This window comes from Acinonyx jubatus, chromosome E4 (genome assembly GCF_027475565.1).
Source record: "Acinonyx jubatus isolate Ajub_Pintada_27869175 chromosome E4, VMU_Ajub_asm_v1.0, whole genome shotgun sequence".
In the NCBI taxonomy this organism is placed as follows: Eukaryota; Metazoa; Chordata; class Mammalia; order Carnivora; family Felidae; genus Acinonyx; species Acinonyx jubatus.
Window position 1 is genome coordinate 33,562,846 of NC_069395.1, and position 23,377 is coordinate 33,586,222.

Consider the following 23,377-nt stretch of genomic DNA (forward strand, 5'->3'; position numbering starts at 1 on the left):
GAGGCATTAGACGTGACGGGGTTACGCTGAACCTCTGTAATGATGTCACCTATGAACCTGAGTGCTTTGTTCTGAGCCCGGCGGGGCCTGAGCACCGCAGGTCCTACAAGGATCTACAACTGTGATATACTTTAGCCTGTAGTGTTTACCAGAATACGGACCATATAGCCCTTATTTTGTCAATGACTTCAGGAAATAAAAAGGGTGTTCTGTGACCAAATAACATGCGTTATTTTTCTCATGAAGATTCACAATGACCATGAGAAATATTTAAAGCCCTACAGCGAAGAAGCCTGTTTCATTTTATTTTCAAACCAGAGTTCCCCAAATTAATTGGACCGGAGAACTCTTTCTCAACTAATGCTTGAGCATCCCATGGAACTAATGTTCCATTGAACAGTCACTGGGAAATCTAGAGAGGTGGGCAGTAGCTAGATCACCAAAAGCCTTGCATACCATGACAGAGGAGTTGGTGGGTATCCCGTCAGATCTTGAGCAAGGTAATAATATGTTCAGATACGCGTTTTCAAAAGAAGGGCAGGATTGGGCTTCCAACCAAAGCAGCCATGGTGGGGATCGGGAGGATGGAATAGATAGAAGAGGTATCGTCACTATTTAGAAGAGAGGATTTCTGGGACTTAGTGACTTGCCAAATGCGGGCAGAAGGGAGAGAAAAAGAACGACTCATGTGGAGTGGATCCAGTGGTTCACCAAAAGAGGAGAGGGGCAGTTTTGTGGAGAAAGAGGAGTTCACTTTGGGGGCACTCATGATGCAGGACGCAAGAGAGGGACCTGGACTCCGGCAGGTGACATTTAGATCACATTTGAAGCCTTGAGACCAAAAAGAACATAAAAGGTAAGAATAGGGATGAAAACGGACCTCAGAAGGACAGTAATGCTTAAAAGGGAGGAGAAGAAGGGACAGTCAGAAGATGGAAGGAGTAGTCTCACAGAATCAAGGGAGAAAAGGGTCTCAAAAAAGAAAAATAGGGATGTCAGTCACATGGCTTTCCTCACAGGAAGTTAGAAGATAATTTTAGCCAAGAGTAATTAGAAATTTAAGTAAATAGAAAATGTGGTCTCTATCACTTTCCTTCATACTACTAATTTTGTTATCAGGGAGTCACATGTGTAGGAAAATTGGCAAACTTTAGGAATGCCTATAAGCTCAAATAATTTATAATGTTCCAGGCAGATTATTTAGTTTATGAATGGGACTATATCATGTACTATACTGAAGCACCTCCATTGATATAAACCAAACCCATATGTTAAACTCCATTCCTAAGCATCACTCGTTTTATTTCCAATTTGTAACTGACTTCAATTTATTTTCTGATAGTTGATCTAGATGTTTGAGCTGCCTTAAATACTTTCTGTAAACGAGATAAATAATCAGTCACTTAGAAATTTTGCCTAAGTGACAAAACTAAATATTTTCTAAAATGTTTATTTATTTATTTTGAGAGAAAGAGTTTGCGCAAGGGTGAGGGGTGGAGAAAGAGAAAATCCCAAGCAGGCCCCACGTTGTCAGCTGTCAGCGCAGAGCCCAAGGCGGGGCTTGATCAAACTGTGAGATCATGACCTGAGCCAAAATCAAGAGTCAGATGCTCAACTGACTGAGCCACCCAGGCGCCGCGAAATTAAATATTTTTTAAAGCTACCCAAACAGTTGAGAGAGACCACTCTTCTCTAGACATCTAAGATCTTTTAATGAAACCTAAATCTCACGTAGACCTAAAAATTACCATTGTATAATATTCTTGACGCCTCTATCTATAAGCTGATGTCTTAAATATGGTAGTAAGTAACATGCTCTGAGTAACCTTAGCAGAAATCATTCTTTGGTAATTCTGTAATACTTTATTTCAGAGTGCTACCTGATAATGTGATCACATTTTCATGTCTTTTGCTAATTTTGGCCAAGGGGTTTTAGGAGCACAGTGAAGTGTGTGGGCTTTCAAAGTGTAAAAGTAAAAATGTCCTCTTAAAAATTATCTCAAGCTTTTAGTGCTGTAAGACTACAGAAGGATTCGGAATTTAACATCAAATATGAAAACTTTCCTTTAAGTTAGATTGGAAGACTGTGTCCCACAAGGGTAAATTTATGGTCATATCCTAAAATTAAAGCTTCTTTTTTTAATTTATTTTTTCAAACTGAGGATCATTAGTTCTAAGTTATTGAGGGTCCTGGATCCGAGGGAAGGCAACCTTGTACCCACTTTTGATTTGGACACTTAGCATTCTAGCAAGTTATTTATTTTTAGGGGCCTTTCCAAATAATAGGGGTTATAGTGATCATCTCATATGATACTTAGGACATCAAAATGAACCCATTCATGAAAAGTACTTATCACGTGATGGGAATTACAGAAAATAAACAACTATGACATGTTTATAGTAATCATGGCCAATGAGTAAAGAGTTTACTTTTTTCTTCCTTTTTCCATTTAGGAATTATTATACAAGCAAAAGCCCTATAGAAGGAGATCTTCATTTAGAAACACAAGAAGTCTATTCTATTGATCCATACAACCCAGCAAGCTAATCGGAAGACAAACTGGTATCTAATAAATTTGAAATATTTTTATTCACCCATCCATCAAAATGCCTTCAGTTTATATTTGTCAATAAGTATAGTACTAGATGAGTATGGTTGTATTGCACAAGTCTTCAGCAATCATGCCCAGAAATTGTTAACTTACCTACTTCGTATTGCCAAACTAATGCCATGGGTTCTTTTCAGTTCATTCATCCATTCAACAAATACTAAATACATAGTATAATAATTAAGGATAAAATGGAGAAGAGGATATGTATTTTGAAGAGAAAGAAAGCATACTCATATAGAGTATGCTGGGTCATTGTAATGAGCTTGGTGTGTATTCTGAGATGGAAACCAATGGAGGGTTTTAAGCAGAGGGGAGAATGGTCACTTTAACTGCTGTGTGGAGAACGGAATATAGGAAGACAAAGGTGGAAGATGGAGGCATCCATGAAGACTTTATCACAACAGTCTAGGCAGGAGGTTGTGAGTGGCTGCCACCAGGATGGTGAGAAGAGGGCAGCTTCTGCATTACTTTGAAGTTTATTTATTTATTTTTGAGAGCGAGAAGGAGTGGGGAGGGAGAGGAAAAAGAAGAGCAAGAATCCCAAGCAGGCTCTGCGCTGTGAGCGTAGAGCCCAACATGGGACGCCATCTCACAGCTTATGACCTGAGCCGAAATCCAAGAGTTGGACACTTACTGACTGAGCCACCCAGGGGTCCCTGCATTATTTTTAAGAGAGCAACAGTAGGGTTTGCTCATGGTTTGTAAGGGAGGAGGCAGTGACGATGGCAAGGTTTTTTGGCCTGACGACTGGAAGGACAGAATTGCCACTAATTAGGATGACTGGCAATGTGAAAAGGCGGGATTAGGGAGAAAAAAACAAGAGTTTCACTTTGGACAGGTTAGAAATGAGATATCTAACGGGCAACCAAGTAGAAGTATCAAGAAGGCAGTGGATGTACAAGTGTGTATTTCAGAGAATAAGTCCAGGCTCAAGACATAAATACGGGCCCTGTCAGCATATGGATGTATGTAATAATGAAATCAAATAAGATTAGCAAGGGGGTGAAAGGGGCTAGGGAAGAGAAAAGGTCCACGTGCCGGACCTTGAGTCCTTCCACATCCAGAGTCATGGAGTATGAGAGGGAACCTCGGTATTATTTTGAGATAATACTCACTTTTCATGCCTTGTCTCAGTCCCCACTACAACAGTGAAAAGTATTATCTCCAAATAATACCCAGGTGAGCATACACTATCCAAGGTGAGAGAAGCAAAGCTGAACTATCGGCTAGGGTCTCAGGATCAGTAATGGGCAGAGGCTGAATTCAAACTCAAATCTACATTCAAATTGTTTTCTCTTACATAATCTATAAAATACAAAAATAAACCCCTTTGCCTGCTTGGAACTTATTTACAACAAAAAATAGACAAAACAATAGAACAAAAAATAGAAAACAATAGAACAATATAGAATAGAAAACAGAAATAGAAATATAGAAATAGAAATAGAAAACAATAGAACAAAATAAAAAACAATAGAACAAAAAATAGACATCGACTTATCATAGTGTGAGAGTAAGTACCTTAAACAAGATACAGAAAAACTGGTATGGTAGCTAAGAAAGCCAAGATTACCTACTGCTGGTGAACCATGGAAAGAGGAAAGAGAACAGCGGAGACCAGGCCAGAGTGATACCTAAATCCAAACCGCTAGGGGTCCCAAGTAAAACTAGTTTATAAATAATTTGTTGAATGAATGCATGAATGAGAAAGAATGATACCATTGCTTGGATTTCTATCTCATTACTTATTACTTATCAACATAAAATTTAATTAGTATTTGCTTCAGATCCTGTTTCTGAAGAAGGGATCTCTTGATAGAAAGTGTCTTCTAAGAGGCTTGATGCTCTATCGGTTATAGCACAGTTGGGGGAGAGAGAGAATGTTAACGTTCTCATTATGTAAATTTTGAGTCACATCACTGCTCTTCCTGCTGCCCCCTGAACAGAAATTCTCTATTGCAGTGTGCCTTGTTTGGATCCTACTGAACATCAGTTGGGACGAAACGATTTTAATATCAGCCAGTCTATGAGTATGGTCTCAACATCAGTGAAATGACTTCATAAGCTATGATTTCCCATATGCACTTTCTCTCAAGCAGAACAAAGAAAGTTTGCTTGATAATAAAGATGGGATCCCAGTCTCACCGCCACACTCTCTTCAAGGACTTTTTTGACGCCTCCCCTGTGATGTGCCTGGAGCCTGGCTATGGCTACAAACAACAGAACTCCATAAGTGTCGCCATTTTAATTAAGGAAGGCGCTAAAAAGCGCTGCCCTCCTATCTCGACCCTTCTTTTGTAATCAGCATACTTACTGTCACCATATATTTTTGGTTCTAGAGTGGTTTTAACTATTTAAGCAAAGGAGAGAGGATTTCATGCAGTTATGATGGGCATTCTTCTGTTGGGAAGTCTAATTTTATTTTAATAGTAGCATCTTGCTCTCATATGGTTAAACATTTCACCTGTATTTCCGCTTGTTTTGAGGGTTGCTGTTCTTTTTCCACAGTGTATACTTTGCCTTTCCATAATCACTCAGTAATTCCAATTTGCACATTTTTTTTTTTTCATTATAGGAGTCAAGTTTTCACTGTAAGGTTTTGGTGTACAATTCAGGCTTTGGATATTTCCTTGGCAGTTTTGTCAAAGCTCTGTGTCCTTTAATAATGTGTACAGTGGTTACTCAAATAAATTTTATCTTTTAACAAAAACATTTGCCTTACAGGATTTTTTTTTTCTTAGAGCCAATGAACTCTTAGAGTTTTTGTTTTTCGTTTTTTGTTTTTAATTTTCATTGCAGTTAGTTAAGGTTTCTGGAGTTCCTGATCTAACATTTATACATTCTGGATCTTCCCACTTTGTTGTTTTAGCCGACTTGCAACCCACAAACTCCATTCCCTCATCCTCAAGATATTCTCTATTCGTCCAGACAACGCCTTTCCCTAGCCCCCTGCCACCACACTCGAAATCCAGCTGACAATTTTCCTTGTTCTAGCATTTATACTATTGAGAAAATAAAACCTTGCTCCGTGGCTACCACAAATTTCTCTTGCCATCCTCTCCTAGACTATGTATTCTGTTTGGCATCTTTTTTGTTTTTGTTTTAGAATATACATAACATAAAATTTAGAATCTTAACCATTTTCCAATGTACAGTTCATAAATGTTTGCATATTCATTATTGTGCAACAGATTTCTAGACCTTTCTCATCTTAGAACATTGAAATGCTCTATCCATTAAACAATAACTCTACATTCCCCTCTTCCTCCAGCCCTCAGAAACCACTACTCTACCTTCTGTTCCTATGAATTTGACTACTTTAGATACCTCCTATATGTGGAATCCTACCGTTTTTGTGTGATTTATTTCACTCAGCATAGCATCAACTTTTCTCCTTGGTGTAGCATGTGTCAGAATCTCCTTCCTTTTTCAGACTGAATGATATTTCGTTGCTTGTATATATCGCATTTAGTTCATTCATCTGTCAGTGGACATTTGGGCTGTTTTCATGACTACCGTACATAATGCTGCTATGAACATGCATGTGCAAATAGCTCTTCAATTCAATTCATTGCTTTCAATTCAATTCAATTCAATTCAATTCATTGCTTTCAATTCAATTCAATTCATTGCTTTCAATTCAATTCAATTCATTGCTTTCAATTCGTTAGACACATACCCAAAAGTGGGATGCTGTTCAGCATCTTTTATTCAGTCATAATCAGTACTATTTTCATTCCTCCAAATTATCCGTCCATGCACCTCAAGCCATCTATTCTACCTTTGTCTCTATTCTCCTTCTCTTAGGAGCTGATGAAAGCATCACAGGGTAACTGGGTCAACCTCCTCTCCCTCCACCTCTGTCACTTCACCCAAATACTTGTGTCCGGCTTGTTCAGCTTCCTTAGCTTCTGTGAGTATGGGGATGGTAACAGGAGTAACGGCAGAGAAGGCTGCTCTGAGCTGAGAACTAGACCTTCAAGAAAGGGGGTGAGAAAGCAGATGTCAGGAAAGTGGTAATGGGTGGTCTAATATCTGCTACTATATCTTCCCACCCCCATCCCCCTCCCTTCTCTACGGCATTTGACGGTTGCAATTATTCCACTCTCCACACAACTCATTCCAACTCTTGCTTTACATACAACTGACTCTTATTTTTTTTTAACGTTTATTTATTTTTGGGACAGAGAGAGACAGAGCATGAACGGGGGAGGGGCAGAGAGAGAGGGAGACACAGAATCGGAAACAGGCTCCAGGCTCTGAGCCATCAGCCCAGAGCCTGAAGCGGGGCTCGAACTCACGGACCGCGAGATCGTGACCTGGCTGAAGTCGGACGCTTAACCAACTGCGCCACCCAGGCACCCCCAACTGACTCTTATTTTAACTAAATTTTAAATCTGGGGTCCTTAAGGACCACAGACCTCCAAAGGTTTATGGCTAGAACTAAATTTCAATATAGCCGCTTTCCTTTGTAATCCTAGGTATTCTATTTTGTGCGTTAAAAAGATTAATTCTAGGGGCACCTGGGTGGCTCAGTGGGTTAAGCGTCCGACTTCAGCTCAGGTCATGATCTCACGGTTTGTGAGTTCAAGTCTCACATCGGGCTCTGTGCTGACAGCTCGGAGCCTGGAGCCTGCTTCGGATTCTGTGTCTCCTTCTCTCTCTGCCCCTCCCCTGCTCACTCTCTCTCTCTCTCTCTCTCTCAATATAAATAAACATTGAAAAAATTAAAAATTAATTCTGGAGGCACCTGGGTGGCTCAGTTGGCTAAGTGTCCAACTCTCAATTTTGGCTTAGGTCATGATCTCACAGTTCTTGAGATCAAGCCCTGCAACAGGCTCCACATTGACAGCTCAGAGCACGCTTGGGATTCTCTCTCTCTCCCTCTCCCCCCCTCACACACTCTCTCAAAATAAATAAATGAACATTAAGAAAAAATAATTCTGAGGAGGGGTCCAAAGGCTCAGCCAAAGAGACAAATGGGTCCACCATACACAAAAATATTAAAAACCATGAAACACATGTGAACCACATCTAAGTGTTTCCATCCTGATCTTCCTATCATTTATTCTACATACATGTTCTCCCTTAAGAGTGCCATCAATTCCTGAGGTTTTGACCCTCTGCCACCCATTTCCTTTTCAAAAGGCCTCTTGCTGGACATCTCTGGAAGTCCGGTTTCATAATCAAACTATATTCCCAATATTTTCCTAGAACATTCTCACACTTCCTGGCTCTCACTAAAACTCCATCTGTCTCATGCCCCCAAGTCTTTCTCAGGTTTAAAAAAAAAAAAAAAATCCTTTGACACTCTCTCTTTAAAAAAAAAAAAAAAAAAGTTCATTTTTGAGAGAGAGCACGTGAGCTGGGGAGGGGCAGAGGATCCAAAGTGATGGGGGGCATGAACTCACAAACTGTGAGGTCACAACCTGAGCCAAAGGCTGACACTTTACCAGCTGAGCCACCTGGGTGCCCCAACACACTCTCCCTTGATCAAGTTACCCTCTCTCTCCCTATGTTTCCTACTGGTGCTGCAACAAGTTACTTTGTAGCTGGAAATGACTCAGATGTATTCTTTTACCAGTCTGGAGGTCAGGAGGCCAAATGAATCCTACAGAGCTAAGACCAAGGTGCTGCCTTTTCCAGCATCTAGAGGTGGCTGTCATTCTGTTCGGTTCATGGCAGCACCTCTGCAGTCTCTGCTCCGGTCATTGCCTTCTCTCACTCTGATCTAGTGCCTCCCTTTCATAAGGACCCGTGTGATAACACTGCCCACCTGGATAATCCAGGGTAATCTCCCACCTCAAAGCCCTTAAATCAATCACATTTGCAAACCCCCTCTTGCCGCCTAAGATAACATAGTCACTGGTCTGGGGATTAGGATGTGGGCATCTTTGGGGTCATTATTCAACCCATCACACACACCCATTTCTCTCACCCTTGAATTCTTAACCCCCTGCTCCAAATGCATCCTTCCCCCACGTTTTTGTTCATTTCAACAAATAGCACCATCACTCATTTTGAATCCTGAGGCTAATTCAGGATTCAAGGCTAATTCTCTTTCTCAGCACTAACTTTAAGAAAGGAAGTAACCAAAATCCAATGCATGAATAAATTCTGTTCATTCTGCCTCCAGTTTCTTAATTGTCCACTTTACCTCCAGTCAAGGCCACCATCAAATCTCACCTGGATGATGGCAAAACCTCCTTGCTGGTCAGCCCCATCACTATCGCCTTATTCCAAGCCAGTCTCCCTGCCGTATAGACAATTATATGTTAAAAATGTAAATCTGATTAGGTCAGCTAAAAAATTTTTTTCTGGTGGCTTGGTATCTCTCAATTCAACTTAAAGGAATTAGTTCCTCGTATTTCCTACATACTGTACGTGTTGCCCCAAACGGTGGCTTTCACACAAGGAGCAGGCATTTCGTTTGCTGACCTATTCACGCGGATTCTTGACCAGGGGAAAAGTCATGCGGAGGCGTTGGAAAGCTGAGCAGCAAGATTCCACCGCCTTTATCCGGAGCCGCCCAGCCTCCACGCGGACGACATCAAGGAAACGAATCATCACCAGCTTTTGCTCCTGCGGAGGGCTCCCGATGGTGGTCGTGGGAGCGAAACTCGTTAGAAACGATGCAAATTAGTAGTAAACAAGCCTTCGCCCCTTAAGGGGAAGCTGCGGTCAAAGTCTTCTTTCCGCCCCTCCCAGCTGCGCTCTCCACACTCCGCAGCGCTGGGAGCGAGTGCGTTTCCTCTCATCTCCCCGGCTGCGCTCTCTGCTGCGCTTTCCTTCGAGGTCGCACCTCTTCCTGGAGAGGATGGGAGCCTCTTCTCCGAGGAGCCCGCAGCCTCTTGGGCCGCCGGCGCCCCCTCTCTCCCGCTCCGGAGGAGCCCTCCTGCTGCTGCTCACGCTGCCAGCGGCCTGGGGTGAGACTCGGGGCTGGGCGCTGGGTGGGGCGAGAAGGCAGGGGGACTCTGAGATCCCCGCCCATGCCGGGACCCTGGTGGCTCTGGGTGATCCCCTCTGCCGGGGCTTGTGTTGTGCCAGCGCCCGGGAGCGCGCAGGTGCCGAGCAGGTGCAGAGCAGGTGCAGCAGGAAATTTCTCTGCCTCTGTTAACAAAGGCCGGCGAGAGAGGAGCGTAGTGCTGATTGCAGCCAAGAAACGGGGGGCTGGAAATACGACCAACTTGGGTTCTAATCCTAGCAAGTTCTTAAATGTGAGGAAGGTTCCTGCACCTGCCCGAGTCCGTTTCCTTTTCTGTGTGGTGTGAACCCGGATTTCTACCTCGTGGTGTTGTTACCTAAATGGCATGAAGTGTGTCCAGGGGTCTAACACAGAGCCTGTCACGTAAGTTCTTTCCTCCAGCCATTCTTTCTGAACTTTGTGCGTGAGGGTGTTTGGACAAGGAGTCCTGCCGGTGGAGTTTTCGCCGTAAACTGCCTTGCATCTGGTTGGATGCGCCCCACTCACACCCCAGACCACCACGTGCACCTATTGAGCGCCAACGTGTGGAGAAGTCCCACGGGGTTAGAAGAGCCAGCGAAGTTCCAGAACCCTCAGTGTCACTAGTCGCAGATAGAAGGGAAGTGTAGAGATGTTTTCACAGTGTGGCAGTGTGGTCATGTGTTTTAGTAGAAAATAAAGCCTGTTATAACTGATGGGAAATTTTGAGGTGGCATCTTCCCTTCCTTCCTTCCTTTTAAATAGGTAAACATTTTCAGTTTGAACCCTTCTCTTCTTATTTTTGGCTTTCTGAGAAGTCTTAGTTGCTTGGACTCATTGGTAAAACCTCTCCGTTGAAATGAGAGTCCTAATTATTTTTGTCCAGCCTCTTCTTGACCAAGTGACTTTGTTCTCTGTTGTCGCTAGACATTGTGTGTTCATTGTGCCGTCTAAGAGAGTAAGGAAAAAGGAAAACCAAGTTTCCACTGAAGTCATTACTAATAGACATCCTAAAGTAACCAACCAGGTGAAGAAACGTGATAAAGCCAAAAATTTTATTACTAGAAGAGAAGCAAGCCAAGTGTATTAAGCAATCTATGGTCAATGCGTAGAAATTTTTGTGAACCTTTTGAGTATATTTGTGTCTCTTCTTACTGGAATGTTAATTGCAAAAAAAAAAAATATTTACTAAGGTTATCATAATAACCTGAAAATGTGAAACAGCTTAGTAATTTACTTGCCAAAGGAATTTAGGTAAAGAAAATGTTTATGGAATGCTGACAGTATGCACAGCACTTTGGACTTTATGAGAGAGCTATTTCTACAAGGTGCATTCATGTAGAAGCTGTGTGGTGGAGTTTTATGAACTTTTCTTAATTAGGAGGCCTGGGTTCTGTTTTTTTCAGCCGCTACTTACTATCTGTCGGCCTGGAGCCGAGCAAGCCAGTCACATCCCTGACTTTCAGTGTCCATACATACAAAATGAACATAGTCGACATCCTGCCATATGAGAGGACTATTGTGAAAATCAAATGAGGTAGTGTATGTGACAGTGTTTTTTGTAACCTGAAAAGCCCCTGTAGATCTGAGAAACCATGAGTAGGACCTTCCCTGACAAGAGCCTAAAGACCACAGCATGACTCAAAAGGGGGACATCTCAGCTTTGATGATCAGAGAAGGCAGAGGGCAAGGAGCATGGCGCTCGCAGCATTTAAGGAGTGAATCCAAATTGCACATGCGGATTCACCCGGATAGTTATTTCACATACACAGGAGCACACTCAGGGTACTAGGGCAGTGTGGAGCACAGGACGGACTCTGGCGCCCTCACCTGGTCCTTGGGGCAGATCTCACTCTGTTGCCGCGCTGTGTAAAGATGCAAGGTAGAAAAGATGGCAAGTCCAGTGGCTTTCTGTGAATTGTCACCTATTTCAGTTTACATGTGTTCAGATGAGCAGGTTTATGGTTTATATTACCTCGTTTTATCTAATATAACCTCTGTGATCGCACAAGTAACTTTGAAGTGTTTCCACATAGAAACAGAAGGAAGATAATTCTAGTAAGGCCAACTTAAGCAAAAAAGACAATCCCTTCCACGCATGGACACACGCAGACATGCGCACACAGACACACGCAGGCACACACATATCCAAGCTCTTTGTCAGAGACACTAAGAGGAAGAAACATTGTCAGTCTAATCACAAGTGACCAGAAATTCACAAAATAAAAAAACGAGAAAATGTCAAGACTACTTGAAATGAACATCCACCTTGTGAACAGAGAAACTCATTGTGACTATTTTGTCCCTTTAGACATTAATTAATGATCATATTAAGTCATCATGATTAGCAAAGCATTTAAAATGTTTATTTCATCTCTATTGCGTATTTTAAAATTTCTATTTATGTATAACATGTGATATTATATAGTTTTATAAATATAAAATTATCACATATATTTAAATATATTTACTATTTTAATATATAATACATGTAATATAGTTCTTTTATATAACAATTTTATATAAATTATGTTATATTTATATATATATATAACATGACATTACAATTTGTTATACAATTAACATATATAATTACATCATATGCATGTGAAATTTATTAAGTGGTATAATATGAATATAATTTAATGTGTAGTATTAAGTTGTTATAGTTTGTATATATAGTTTATAAGTAATTTATAATATACATTAATCTGTATAATATAGTATATATTATATATTATAATATAATAAATTAATATGTTATATATAACATAATATTCCAAACTATATATTATAATACATAATATTATATATTACATTAGATTATATAATATACCAAATATAATATGTAGTATATACTAATATTATAAAATATATAAATATTTTAAAATATTAAATATAAATACATTAAATTTTTTTAATGCATGCTTTTTTTCCTTAACTGATGAAGGTGTTTTAATAAAACATTTGCAGACATTTGCGGATCTTTTCATAAAAGAGTAGAATCTGCAGACTGGAGACCAGAGTGTGCCCCAGGTTGACAGTTCATGTTTGAACAGAGGCATGGAAGTAATAAGTAAATTGTTTTTCTAGCACAGAATAAATCAATCTGCCTTGAATGGAAAGTATGGATTGGGAATATTTCAATGTGGACTGGGTCACCCAAGACAAAACCACAGCGAGATGATTGTATACACCCACTAGAATAGCTAAAATGTTAAAAATTGAGCATACAGTGTTGGCAATAAGATGAACTAACTGGAATGACTTCCAACTCCTTTGGAAAACAGTTTGGCAGTTTCTTAAAAAGTTAGACACAAATGTGTCATACGACTGAGCATTTTACCCCTAGGTATTTACTCAAGAGATGTGAAAGCATGCGACCACACAAAGACTTCTATAGAATTTTCACAGTGGCTTCACTTGTAATAGCCCACAACTGGAAACAATCCAAATAACCTCCAGCAGCTAAAGAGATGAACTAAATTAAGTATATTTGTACAACTGAATATTACTGAGCAAAAAGAAATAATTTTTTTTAAATGCAACAACCCGGATAAATCTCAAAATAAACTTTCTGCGTAAAAGCTAGGCCAAAAGAAAAGAAAAAAAAAAAAGTACCAATTGAGTGATGTGGTTTATATGAAATTCTAGAAGGTCAAATCAGTCTGTTGTAAGAGGAAGCAGGTCAGAGATCACCTAGAGGAGGAGGTGGAGAGATGGATGCATTACAAAGGGACGTGAGGAAACTAGAGGGAGCCTGATGGAAGTGTTTGTTATTTCCATTGTGGTAATAGTTTCATGGGGCATACATGTGTCAAAAGTCATCAAATTGAATACTCCAAATACTTTTCAGTTATTGTATTTAATATACTGTAAAGCTATGCGGAAGAGGTTTTTTTTAATAAATTAGAGTAGATCTTGAGTTTATGGAGTTCACGTTAATATATTTATTATAGGACAAATAGGATAAATAATTTATTTATTATAGGATAAATAGGATAAATAACTTGAGGGATTGGAAATGAAGGGGGAAAAGGAAGCTAGGTCAAGCTTTCTCTAGTGAGGATTCATACATTCTTTTTTATTTGGGCTATTATCCATATTTGCATTTTTACTTTTGCCTCACAGCTAGTAAGTAGAAGTTCAAGTCCAGATCGATATGAATCCAGTTCCTAACACTATACACCATTATATTTTGTATTAGTTTCTTATTACTGCTGTTACAAATTACCACAAGCTTAATGAACCAACTTCAGTTCAGGTCATGATCTCACAGTTTGCAAGTTCGAGCCCCACATCGGGTTCACTGCTGTCAGTGCAGATTCCCTTTGGATTGTTTGTTGCCCTCTCTCTGCCCCTGCCCCACAGGAGCTCTCCCTCTCCCAAAAATAAGTAAAAATTTAAAAAAATTTTAAATAATAAAAATTAAAAATTTGAAAAAACAAAACCGACAGATTTCCAAACCTAGAATAAAATGATATTTTTCCAACAGATATTTCTTCTTGATTACATACTGTTTGACTGTAAATATTATTTTTATTACCTTAACTTAAACCTATTAGGCCTGAAGGGGAGATAGCTGAGTCTAGTATTTAAATATATATATATACACACACACATATATATATACATATACACACATATATATACATACACACACACACATATATATATTTAACTCTTAATTGCCTTCAAAATAGCAACGACTTTCTAAGTGAGTAGATGCTGATTTAAAAAGTTCATATCTAAGATCGCTACTAAGGGAAGCAATCATTTTACCATTATTACAGTATTCTTCTTCTTTGATCACATCCATGAAGCATATTGGAGAAAAACAGACAGCAGAGTAGAAGTTTCTCCATTAACTCTGATGCCACTGTGGTCTTGGTCTCCAGGTAATTGCAAAGCCCCGGCACAGCTCCCATTTGCCAGGCCTACAGAACCGATTGAGAAGTTGGAGTTTCCCATTGGGGCATCTTTGAACTACATATGCCGCCCTGGTTACTACAAGAAACAGTTCCGTATCACCTGCCAAGAGAACTTGACCTGGTCAAGTGCTGAAAACAAATGTGAACGTAAGTACCTTTAGACTGAGAATTCCACTGTGTCAGTTAAACGTCCATAAGAGCTGGTTCAATTGTTCAGGTTTTGGAACCAAGATGCATATGACTTAAGAAGTTTGCCTAAAAGGGATTGCAGATGTGAGAGTTATTCTTTGCGTCCTATCTTCCTATTGCTTTGATTTCCTGACACCTTCATTACAAGTTCGATTCATGAGAAATGACTATCACAAGGCATGACTGAGGGAAAACCTCCATTCAGTAGGGGTTCCCCGTTGTCACCACTGAAACTGAGTAACGAGTGACTTGGGAAAGGAAAGAGAAGTGTAGGCGGGGAGAAAATCCCACACTTCGAGACCCTGATTTACACTGGTTGAATTACAAAGTGAACACTTTGGGAATAAGCGAAGTTTACATTTTTCTGGGAGGCACAGTATGAGGATGAGGTAGATCTGGAGGAAGGCTCTTTTTGAAAGTGGTGCTTAGTGGGTGGCTGGTCCTAAGGCAGTCTTGTAAGCGTCTTCCAGGGGGCAAAAGCCTTGGAACTACAAATGCTTTTCAGTAAAGGTTGGGACAGCCAGTTGGGATCTTATGTACTTACTAAGAGAAGTTTGGAGGGTTCGATGTCCGGTCCCCAAATTCTACTTCTTTCCCATAGGTAAATCATGTGGAACTCCTCCAGAGCTCATAAATGGCAGAATGACCATAAACGGAGACACCAAGTTTGGATCAACTGTTAATTATGCTTGTAATGAAGGGTGAGTCTAGTGCCAAGCATCACTGTTGGGGAGGACAGTTCCAGAATTGTAGCACCAATCTCTAAGCAATAGTCTTAGAAAGTCTACCTGCCTATTAAACACATAGCAATAAGAGAGGTGCCCGGGTGGCTCAGCTGGTTAAGCTTCTGACTCTTGGTTTTGGCTCAGGTCATGATCCCGATGTCATGAGTCCGAGCCCTGCCTTGGGCTCTGCTCTGATGCTGAAAAGCCTGTTTGAGATTCTCTCTCTCACCCTCTCTCTCTCTGCCCCTCCCCTGCTCTCTCTCTCTCTCTCAAAATAAATTTTTTAAAAAAGAGGTTAAAAAACCAGCAATAAGATTTCTAAATAGAAGTGGTGGCTTGAATCCAGGCATTCAACTCTGCCTGAAATGACTAAACAAATATTGGAAAAATAGGAAAAAACCTATATCCGTGCTAGAAACCTGGGGGTGGAGAGGAAAGATGCCTACTGCACAACCAATTAATGTACCTAAAACCAAGCGAAACATTCATTAAATGGGAAGGACCAGCTCTCTAAAGAAGCAAATGGAACAAACATTAGTTGATCCATGCATATATTCTTGCCCCAAAGCGCCAAGAACTAGAGATGTTGGACTGAGAAGTGGGAAAGAATGATTTGTTTGGGATGATGGAGCTGAATGGTAGACAGGCAAATTTCAATTGTTAGAGCACCTCTCCAGAAATGCACACAGTGCAGAAATCTTGCTGTGGGCATATTCTTGGCTTATCCTGAAGGGAGACAACCAATTCAGGAAAGAAGTAGAGAGACTGCTTTACCATAGATCTTAACTTTTGCTTTGTTTTTATTATTTATTGCTCACTTAAAATACATTTACTATACCATAAGCAATAACAATAAAATGAACTTTGGCGTATACACTACCTACCTTAAGAAACATTGCTAGTACCTTGGAAGCCTCCTATGTGCCTTTTCCATTTCCCATTCTACCTCCAACATCTGTCTGGAAGTAACGACCATCCCGAATTTTGTGTGGTTCGTTCCCTTCCATTTGTTCCCCTTTTCTCCCATACATACTCCAAGTCAGTTTCTATTTAGCTTTCCCTAGTTTAAGCTTTATGTCACTGGCATAATACGCTATGTACTTCTCTTCAACTGGCTTTTCTATTTAACAGTTTGTTTTTGCCAATTATCTATGTGGTTGTGGTTAATTCATTTTCACTTGGGAGAGTATTTCCTTATGTGGGTATGCCACAATTTATTTTTTCTTGCTTGTTATATTTGGATTGTTGCCAGTTTGTTTTACTTTGTTTTGTTTTGGCTACTCTAAGCATTCCTGATATGAATACACATGCCTCCTAGCGCACATGTACAAAAGTTTCCTTAGGACAGTGGTTTTCAAACTTCTCTTACCATGATCCACAGCTAAGAAATGTAGTTTTATAACACACACACACACACACACACACACACACACACATACACATCACACACAATTTTAATATAGATTAAAAGTTATTGAAAACTTCTTACCACTTCTAATCAACATTGTACTGGAGGTTCAAGCCAGGACAATTAATCAAGAAAAAGAAGCAAAAGGCATCCAAATTGGAAGGAAGGATTAAAACAGTTTCTGTTTGGGGGCACCTGGGTGGCTCAGTCAGTTAAGAATCCGACTTCAGCTCAGGTCATGATCTCACAGTTCATGGGTTTGAGCCCCACATTGGACTCTGTGCTGACAGCTCAGAGCCTGGAGCCTGCTTCAGATTCTGTGTCTCCCCCTCTCTCTGTCCTTCCCCTGCTCACGCTGTCTCACTCTCTCTCTCAAAAATAAACAAACATTAAAAAATTTAAATAAATAACTGTTTGAAAATGATGTGTTTTGTATAGAAAATCCTAAAGAATGTACACACACACACACACACACACACACACACAAAACCTATTACAGCTAATAAATAGTTCAACAAGATTCAGGATATCAGACCAATACACAAAATTAAACTGCATTTCTATACTCTAGCAATAAACAATCTGAGAATGAAATTAAGAAACCAGTTCCACTTACAATAACATCAAAAAAAATAAAATCACTTAGAAATAAACTGCACCAAAGAAGTATAAAATTATACACTGAAGATTATGAAATATTTTTGAAAACAAAATGAAAGAGGATCTACATAAATGGAAATATATTCTATATTCATAGATTGGATGACTTAATATTGCTAGTGTTATAATAATATTGAATATTATAGAATTATAGAATATTGACTTCACCAAATTGACCCGCAGATTTAATACAATCCCTATAAATTCCAGCATCCTTTTGCAGAAATCGACAAGTTGATCCTGAAATTCTTATGGAAGTGCAAGGCACCCATACAGTCAAAAAAAATCTTGAAAAAGCAGAACTTCTCAATTTCAAAACTTACTATAAACCTACAGCAATCAAGAATGTGTGATACTGACATAAGGGCGGATGTACAGATCAATAGAACAGAATTGGGAATCCAGAAGTAAAACCGTACATTTATCATCAACTATTTTGCAACAAGGCACCAAGACTGTTCAAAGGTAAAAGAAGAATCTTTTCAACAACTGGGCCTGGGGCAACTGAACAACCAAATACAAAAGAGTGAAGTAGGAGGAATGCATGTCATGAATTGCGCTAACAGATTAAACCTGAAATGTTGGAGGAACCCAACTCAGTCTGGAAGTATAATAAATATTTTCTATATACTGCTAGATCTGTTTTATAATATTTTATTTCAGATTTTTTTCCTTTTTATTCTCATAAGTATGATAGGCCTCATAATTTCCCATTCTCATGCTGTCCTTGTCTGGCTTTATAACCAATTTGTCCTCATAAAATGAGCAGAGTGTGTCTCTTTTCTAAAGCAGGCTTGATCTATCAATTTTTTTCCAATTTCCTCTTGTATTTCTGGGTTTTGTTTTATATATTTGAGGCTATGTAATTAGGTGCATACACATTTAATACTTCCATATCTTCTAAGAGCATTAAAACTTATGTCGATTGCAAGAACTTCCAGTTCCAGGACTCGATGGGCAGACTCACTTTTCTCTGCGTCTCTCTATGTAGCTAAGTACCCTGGAACCTGTTCAACACGTAACCATCAAAGGACCACAAAAGGTGGAAAGGAGATGGGCTGGAGGACTATAAAACGTAAAGAGTGACCCCGTAGTGAGGTCCCTGGATTTCCTTTTTATCTCCAAGACTGGGTGCTTGGAAGGAACGCAACCCTGAATATTCAGCAGGCAGGAAGAGAGGGAGAGAGAAGCCTGTTCTCTGGTCAAAGGGCTAGGAAAAGGGAAGCTTAGTGGGGAGGTGGTGGGGAGACATGTTGATGGCAATCGTGGTCCAATCTGCCCAGCTTAGCAGCATAAGCGGAAATCAGGGATGGGGTCAGAGGAGCGTCTCTCCTTCTTGGAGAAGCCCTGAGAAGCAGCAGGTCCCCAGGTCACCAGCAGCTGTATCAATGGTAGAACCTGGGCTTCAGTCCCAATGACAATTTTATCTAATGCTGCACACCAGCCAGCAGCAGTGAGCTCTCTTCTGCCGGTGGTGACGGCGTCAACGGAGCCCAGTTGGCGAGACCTAGACTTCAACCCAGCAGCAGAAAGGGAACCAGGTTCGGGGTTTCCTCCTCCTCCATGCAGTAGGAGAGAGCCTCCCAGACCCATGACTCCTGGTTCTCCACCCAGCAGCAAAATGCAGCCGAGATAGGGGCTTCCCTCCCCTGGTGGCCACAACACAAAACGAAGGGGGAGCTCCCCCCTCCCCAGATAGCCAGAGAACAGGCCAGGGAGGTTCCTCTCCATGCAAGGGTTGAACATCTCTCACGCCTCACCTAGCGGTACCAGGCAGGTCAGAGAAGCGCCTCCGCCGTCCCAGGCAGTGTCAGCAGGGATGCGGAGCCAGGAGAATGAAGCCGACCAGAATAGCCCTGCAAGACTGGAAAATCCAATTGTGGTTGGAACTAAAGCCCACAAAAATAGGCCAGAATCTACACACTACCCTAAAGACAGCGGTTACGTGCTAAACTTGATTTCACTAAGAGCAAGAGTCGCTTAACACAATATCCCAAGTGTTAGGATCCAAGAGAAAAATCACGTGTCACATCAAGAACCAGGGAAATCGCAGCTTGACTGAGAAGGGATAATCAATACCAGTAAGGATGCCAATGCCAAGATGAGTCAGATGTTGGAACTATCTAACGAAGATTTTAAAGCAGCCTTCATAAAATCGCTTCAATAAGTAATTACAAATCCCTTGAGAAAAATCTTAAAGGCAAGCAAAGAGAAAGGACACACTACCTATAGGGGAACACAATTTGAATGGCAGTGGGTTTACTATCTGAAAATATGGAGGCAAGAAGGAAGTAGCACACCTTTTCCAAATACGAAAGGAAAGAACTTATTAACTGTGAAATCCATATCTTTAAAAATATTAATCGCATACCTGGAATAAATCCCAGTTGGCTATTGTATATGATTCTTTTTATGTACTGTTGGGTTTGATTTGTTAATACTTTATTGAAGTTTTTTTTACCGTCTATAAAATGTTAGCAAATCAAACCCAGTAAGGCATTAAAAAAATTGCCTACAGTGACCACAGTGGAAACTACTCCAGGTATGCAAGACAGATTCAACATTCAAAAGTCAATCAACATAATCAACTATATTAACAGGCTAAAGAGGAGAAAATTTTTAATATTTTAGAAGTGTTTTAAGTATGTATTTTAAGAGAGAGAGCGGAAGAGGGGCAGAGGGAGAAGGAGAGAGAGAATCCCGAGCAGGCTCCACACTGTTAGCATAGAGCCCGATGTGGGTTCTAGCTGGTGAACTGTGAGATCATGACCTGAGCTGAAATTGAGTCAGACACTTAATCGACTGATCCACCCAAGCTCATATTTATTTGTATGCTCAAAGTAGAAAACATATATGCTCATATCAACGGTCCCAGAAATTGCAGTTGACAAAGTCCAATAACAAATCATGGTAAAAACTCACAGCAAGTTAGGGATGGAATTGAACAAGTCTGAAATCAAGGTGTAAGCAGGTTGGTTCCTACTGGAGGCTCTAAGGAAGAATTTATTCCATGCTTTTCCCCTAGCTTCTGGTGGTTACCAGCAGTCCTTGGTATCACTTGGCTATAAACACATCTCTCCATCTCTGCCTCTGTCTGGCTTTGCCTCACATGACTTTGCCTCTGTATGTGTTACCTTTGTCTTCCCTCTGTGTGTCTCTTTGTCCAAACTTCCTTCTTCCTTTGAGGACACCAGTCATTGGAGTAGGGCCCCCACTAATCCAGTGTGACCTCATCCTAACTCTGTTACATCCACCACAAACTTATTTCCAAATAAAGTCAGATTCTGAGGTTTCAGGACGTAAATTTAGAGGCATACTATTGAATCCAGAATGGACATGAATGGACATGTCATTGAAGAGAATATGTGATGTAAGTACATGAACATATATTCAGCTTCATTAGCCATTAGGAAAATGCAAACTAAAACAACACGGGGGGGGGGGGCACCGGGGTGGCTCAATTGGGTGAGCGTCCGACTCTTTGGATACATGTCATTTTACATTTGTCGGAGCCCATTGAATGTCCAACACCAAGAGTGAACCCTGATGTAAACTATGGACTTGAGATGATAATGATGTGTCCACGTAACTTCATCAATGGCGACAAATTGTACCATTCTGGTGGGGGATGTTGGTAACGTGGGAGGTTATGCATGTGTGTGGAAAGGGAGTATATGGTAAATCCCTGTACCTTCTGGTCAATATTTCTGTAAACTTGAAACTCCTCTTAAAAATAGTCTGTATGAAAAAAATTGCATAGATGTAAATACACATGCACCCCTCACACAAATTAGCACAAATAAAACTGAGAAAATTTGAACCAAATTGGCAGATCATACCTATGCCAATGTCCTGGTTGTAATATTCTACTATAGTTTTGCAAGACATTATCAAAGGGGGAGATATTCCACATTTATGGAACGCTTGGAATAGTTTGTGGCATACTAAGTGAGAATTTCTGCCTTGATCATTTTAAATATGAAATCAGTGTTGGACTTTTGTTGTTCTGTTTGGATTTCCTTTGGTTTGAGGTTGATGAATCTTAAATACTGTAGGTTTCTACAAAAACGTGGCTTAAAGTAAAGAAGAGAGAGCCCATTTAGTTGAGAAGGCATGAAGAAAAAAATTTAAAGTCCAAATGAAGACATAAACTTTGGGAAAGTGATAGTACTATGACAAATGGAAATTGTCCTTCTGAATTCTCCAAGATTGCGATCTCTAGTAAGTAGCAATATAAGTAGGAAAATGAACAGGGAATATAACATTCATTCTTCTTTATCTTTAGATACCGACTCATTGGTCAGCCCTCTAGCACGTGCCTCATCTCGGGCAATACTGTCGTCTGGGATAACAACCCACCTACTTGTGAAAGTGAGTTGAGATATTCTTTCCTGTTACCTTCACCAATGGATTCTAAGTTTCCTCCTGGAGTTGTAAAAATCTTAATTGAATTCCTTTTGTGCATTCTGTCCCTGAATCCCTAGAGGGTTTCTGGCAACTGTTTCCTTAAATGTTTCCTTATCCCAGGATGTACCTTTTCTGAATCTGGGGACTTAAATGCAGAAAAGCCTTCAAACTTTATTTTTACTTCAAATAATTTGGAATTATATTGACTGTACCACCCCCAGTATAACAATCATTCTGCTTGGCAAATTAGTGAAGATTTTTTTTTAAGTGTTACTCTCAAAGGTTGGTGAAGCTGTGTATGAATCAACACTTTCATGTACCTAGAGTTACACAAAACCTCTTGAAGGGTACCATGTACTGTGACCCTCAAAAGTGGGCATCTATTTTGACCCAGTTCTTAGAACTTATGCTTGGGAAATAAACACAGACTTTTACTAGGAGTTCACTGTAAACGTTTCATTGTTGCATTCTTTATAATGGCAAAAATGTTAAAGTAACCTAAATGTTTCAAATCACGGTCTGGAAAGTACTGGAAGGAGTCATATTAATAATGACTATGGAGAATTCCCTAAGAAACATAAAATCAGAGTTAGAAGAAATACCAGCCATCCACCAGAATATTATTCAGCCATTAAAAAAAGGGGGGGGTCACCTGGGTGGCTCAGCTGGTTAAGCTTGGGACTTCAGCTCAGGTCATGATCTTACAGTTTGTGGGTTTGAGCCCCTCCATCGGGCTCTGTGCTGACAGCTCAGAGCCTGGAGCCTGCTTCAGATTCTATGTCTCCTCTCTCTCTGCCCCTTCCTAACTCTTTCTCTCTCTCTCTCTATCTCAAAAATAAATAAGCATTAAAAAAAATATATGTCATGGAAAAGCACTTCATGACATGTAAAGATGTTAATTATATATTTTATGTGAAAAAATTAGGTGACAGGACAGTACTCTGGCTAGATCTCTTAATTTAAAGATAACACACCTATATCTATTCCTGTATTTTCATCTCTGTTTCTAAATCTGTAACCTTTTCTGTATCTAAACCTTGGTGAATGGCTTTCCGCCTCCTTGGTGAAAGTGGGAGGAAACTTCTGGTATACATTTTGACCGTGTAGCCACATGCTTTCTCAAGAAGATCCAGTCTCCTATTTATTCAAACTGCCCTAGGTCCATAAACTGGCTCTCAAGTCTGGGCATTGGTTGGTGAATAACCATAACTTTTTTTTTTCAGTGATTCAAGTCAAACCTAGATCTTTTCTGCTTCTACCCATCTAATAACACTTTAGTCTGTTATTCTTCTATTTCGGTTTTAGAGATTCCACAATCAATCAGCCAGGAGCAACGATTTCTGCAGGCAATTTCTGTTTCCATTGTCTCTGGCCCTCTGGCCCTCGAGTGTTGCCACTTGACGCCTACCATCCTGAGGTCGTTCCGTCACCTTTAAGTTCAGGGAAGACAGTTCCATAACTAAATCCCAATGTCATTCCCAGCCTACAGAGAATAAGCACCA

The 23,377-nt window shown here is 40.2% G+C and overlaps 2 protein-coding genes across 8 annotated transcripts in view; both read left to right on the top strand.

Moving 5' to 3' along the window:
• The window catches only part of CR2 (complement C3d receptor 2), a 34,884-nt gene extending 29,562 nt beyond the window's left edge, over positions 1-5,322 (top strand). For 5 of the 6 annotated variants that reach the window (XM_015079979.3, XM_027074548.2, XM_027074551.2 and 2 more), the window contains 2 exons: positions 2,455-2,563; positions 4,575-5,322. In XM_015079979.3, coding sequence (XP_014935465.3) covers positions 2,455-2,548 — 94 coding nt within the window. In that variant the 3' untranslated portion in view covers positions 2,549-2,563; positions 4,575-5,322. The remainder of the gene's footprint in view (positions 1-2,454; positions 2,564-4,574) is intronic. The other variant, XM_027074547.2, reaches the window with a different exon arrangement.
• A 3,766-nt stretch (positions 5,323-9,088) lies between these two features.
• Positions 9,089-23,377, top strand: part of CR1L (complement C3b/C4b receptor 1 like) — a 61,341-nt gene continuing 47,052 nt past the window's right edge. The window contains exons 1-4 of one of the 2 annotated variants that reach the window (XM_053208915.1): positions 9,089-9,538; positions 14,454-14,633; positions 15,277-15,376; positions 21,754-21,839. In XM_053208915.1, the coding sequence (XP_053064890.1) occupies positions 9,430-9,538; positions 14,454-14,633; positions 15,277-15,376; positions 21,754-21,839 (475 nt within the window). In that variant the 5' untranslated portion in view covers positions 9,089-9,429. The remainder of the gene's footprint in view (positions 9,539-14,453; positions 14,634-15,276; positions 15,377-21,753; positions 21,840-23,377) is intronic. The other variant, XM_015079980.3, reaches the window with a different exon arrangement.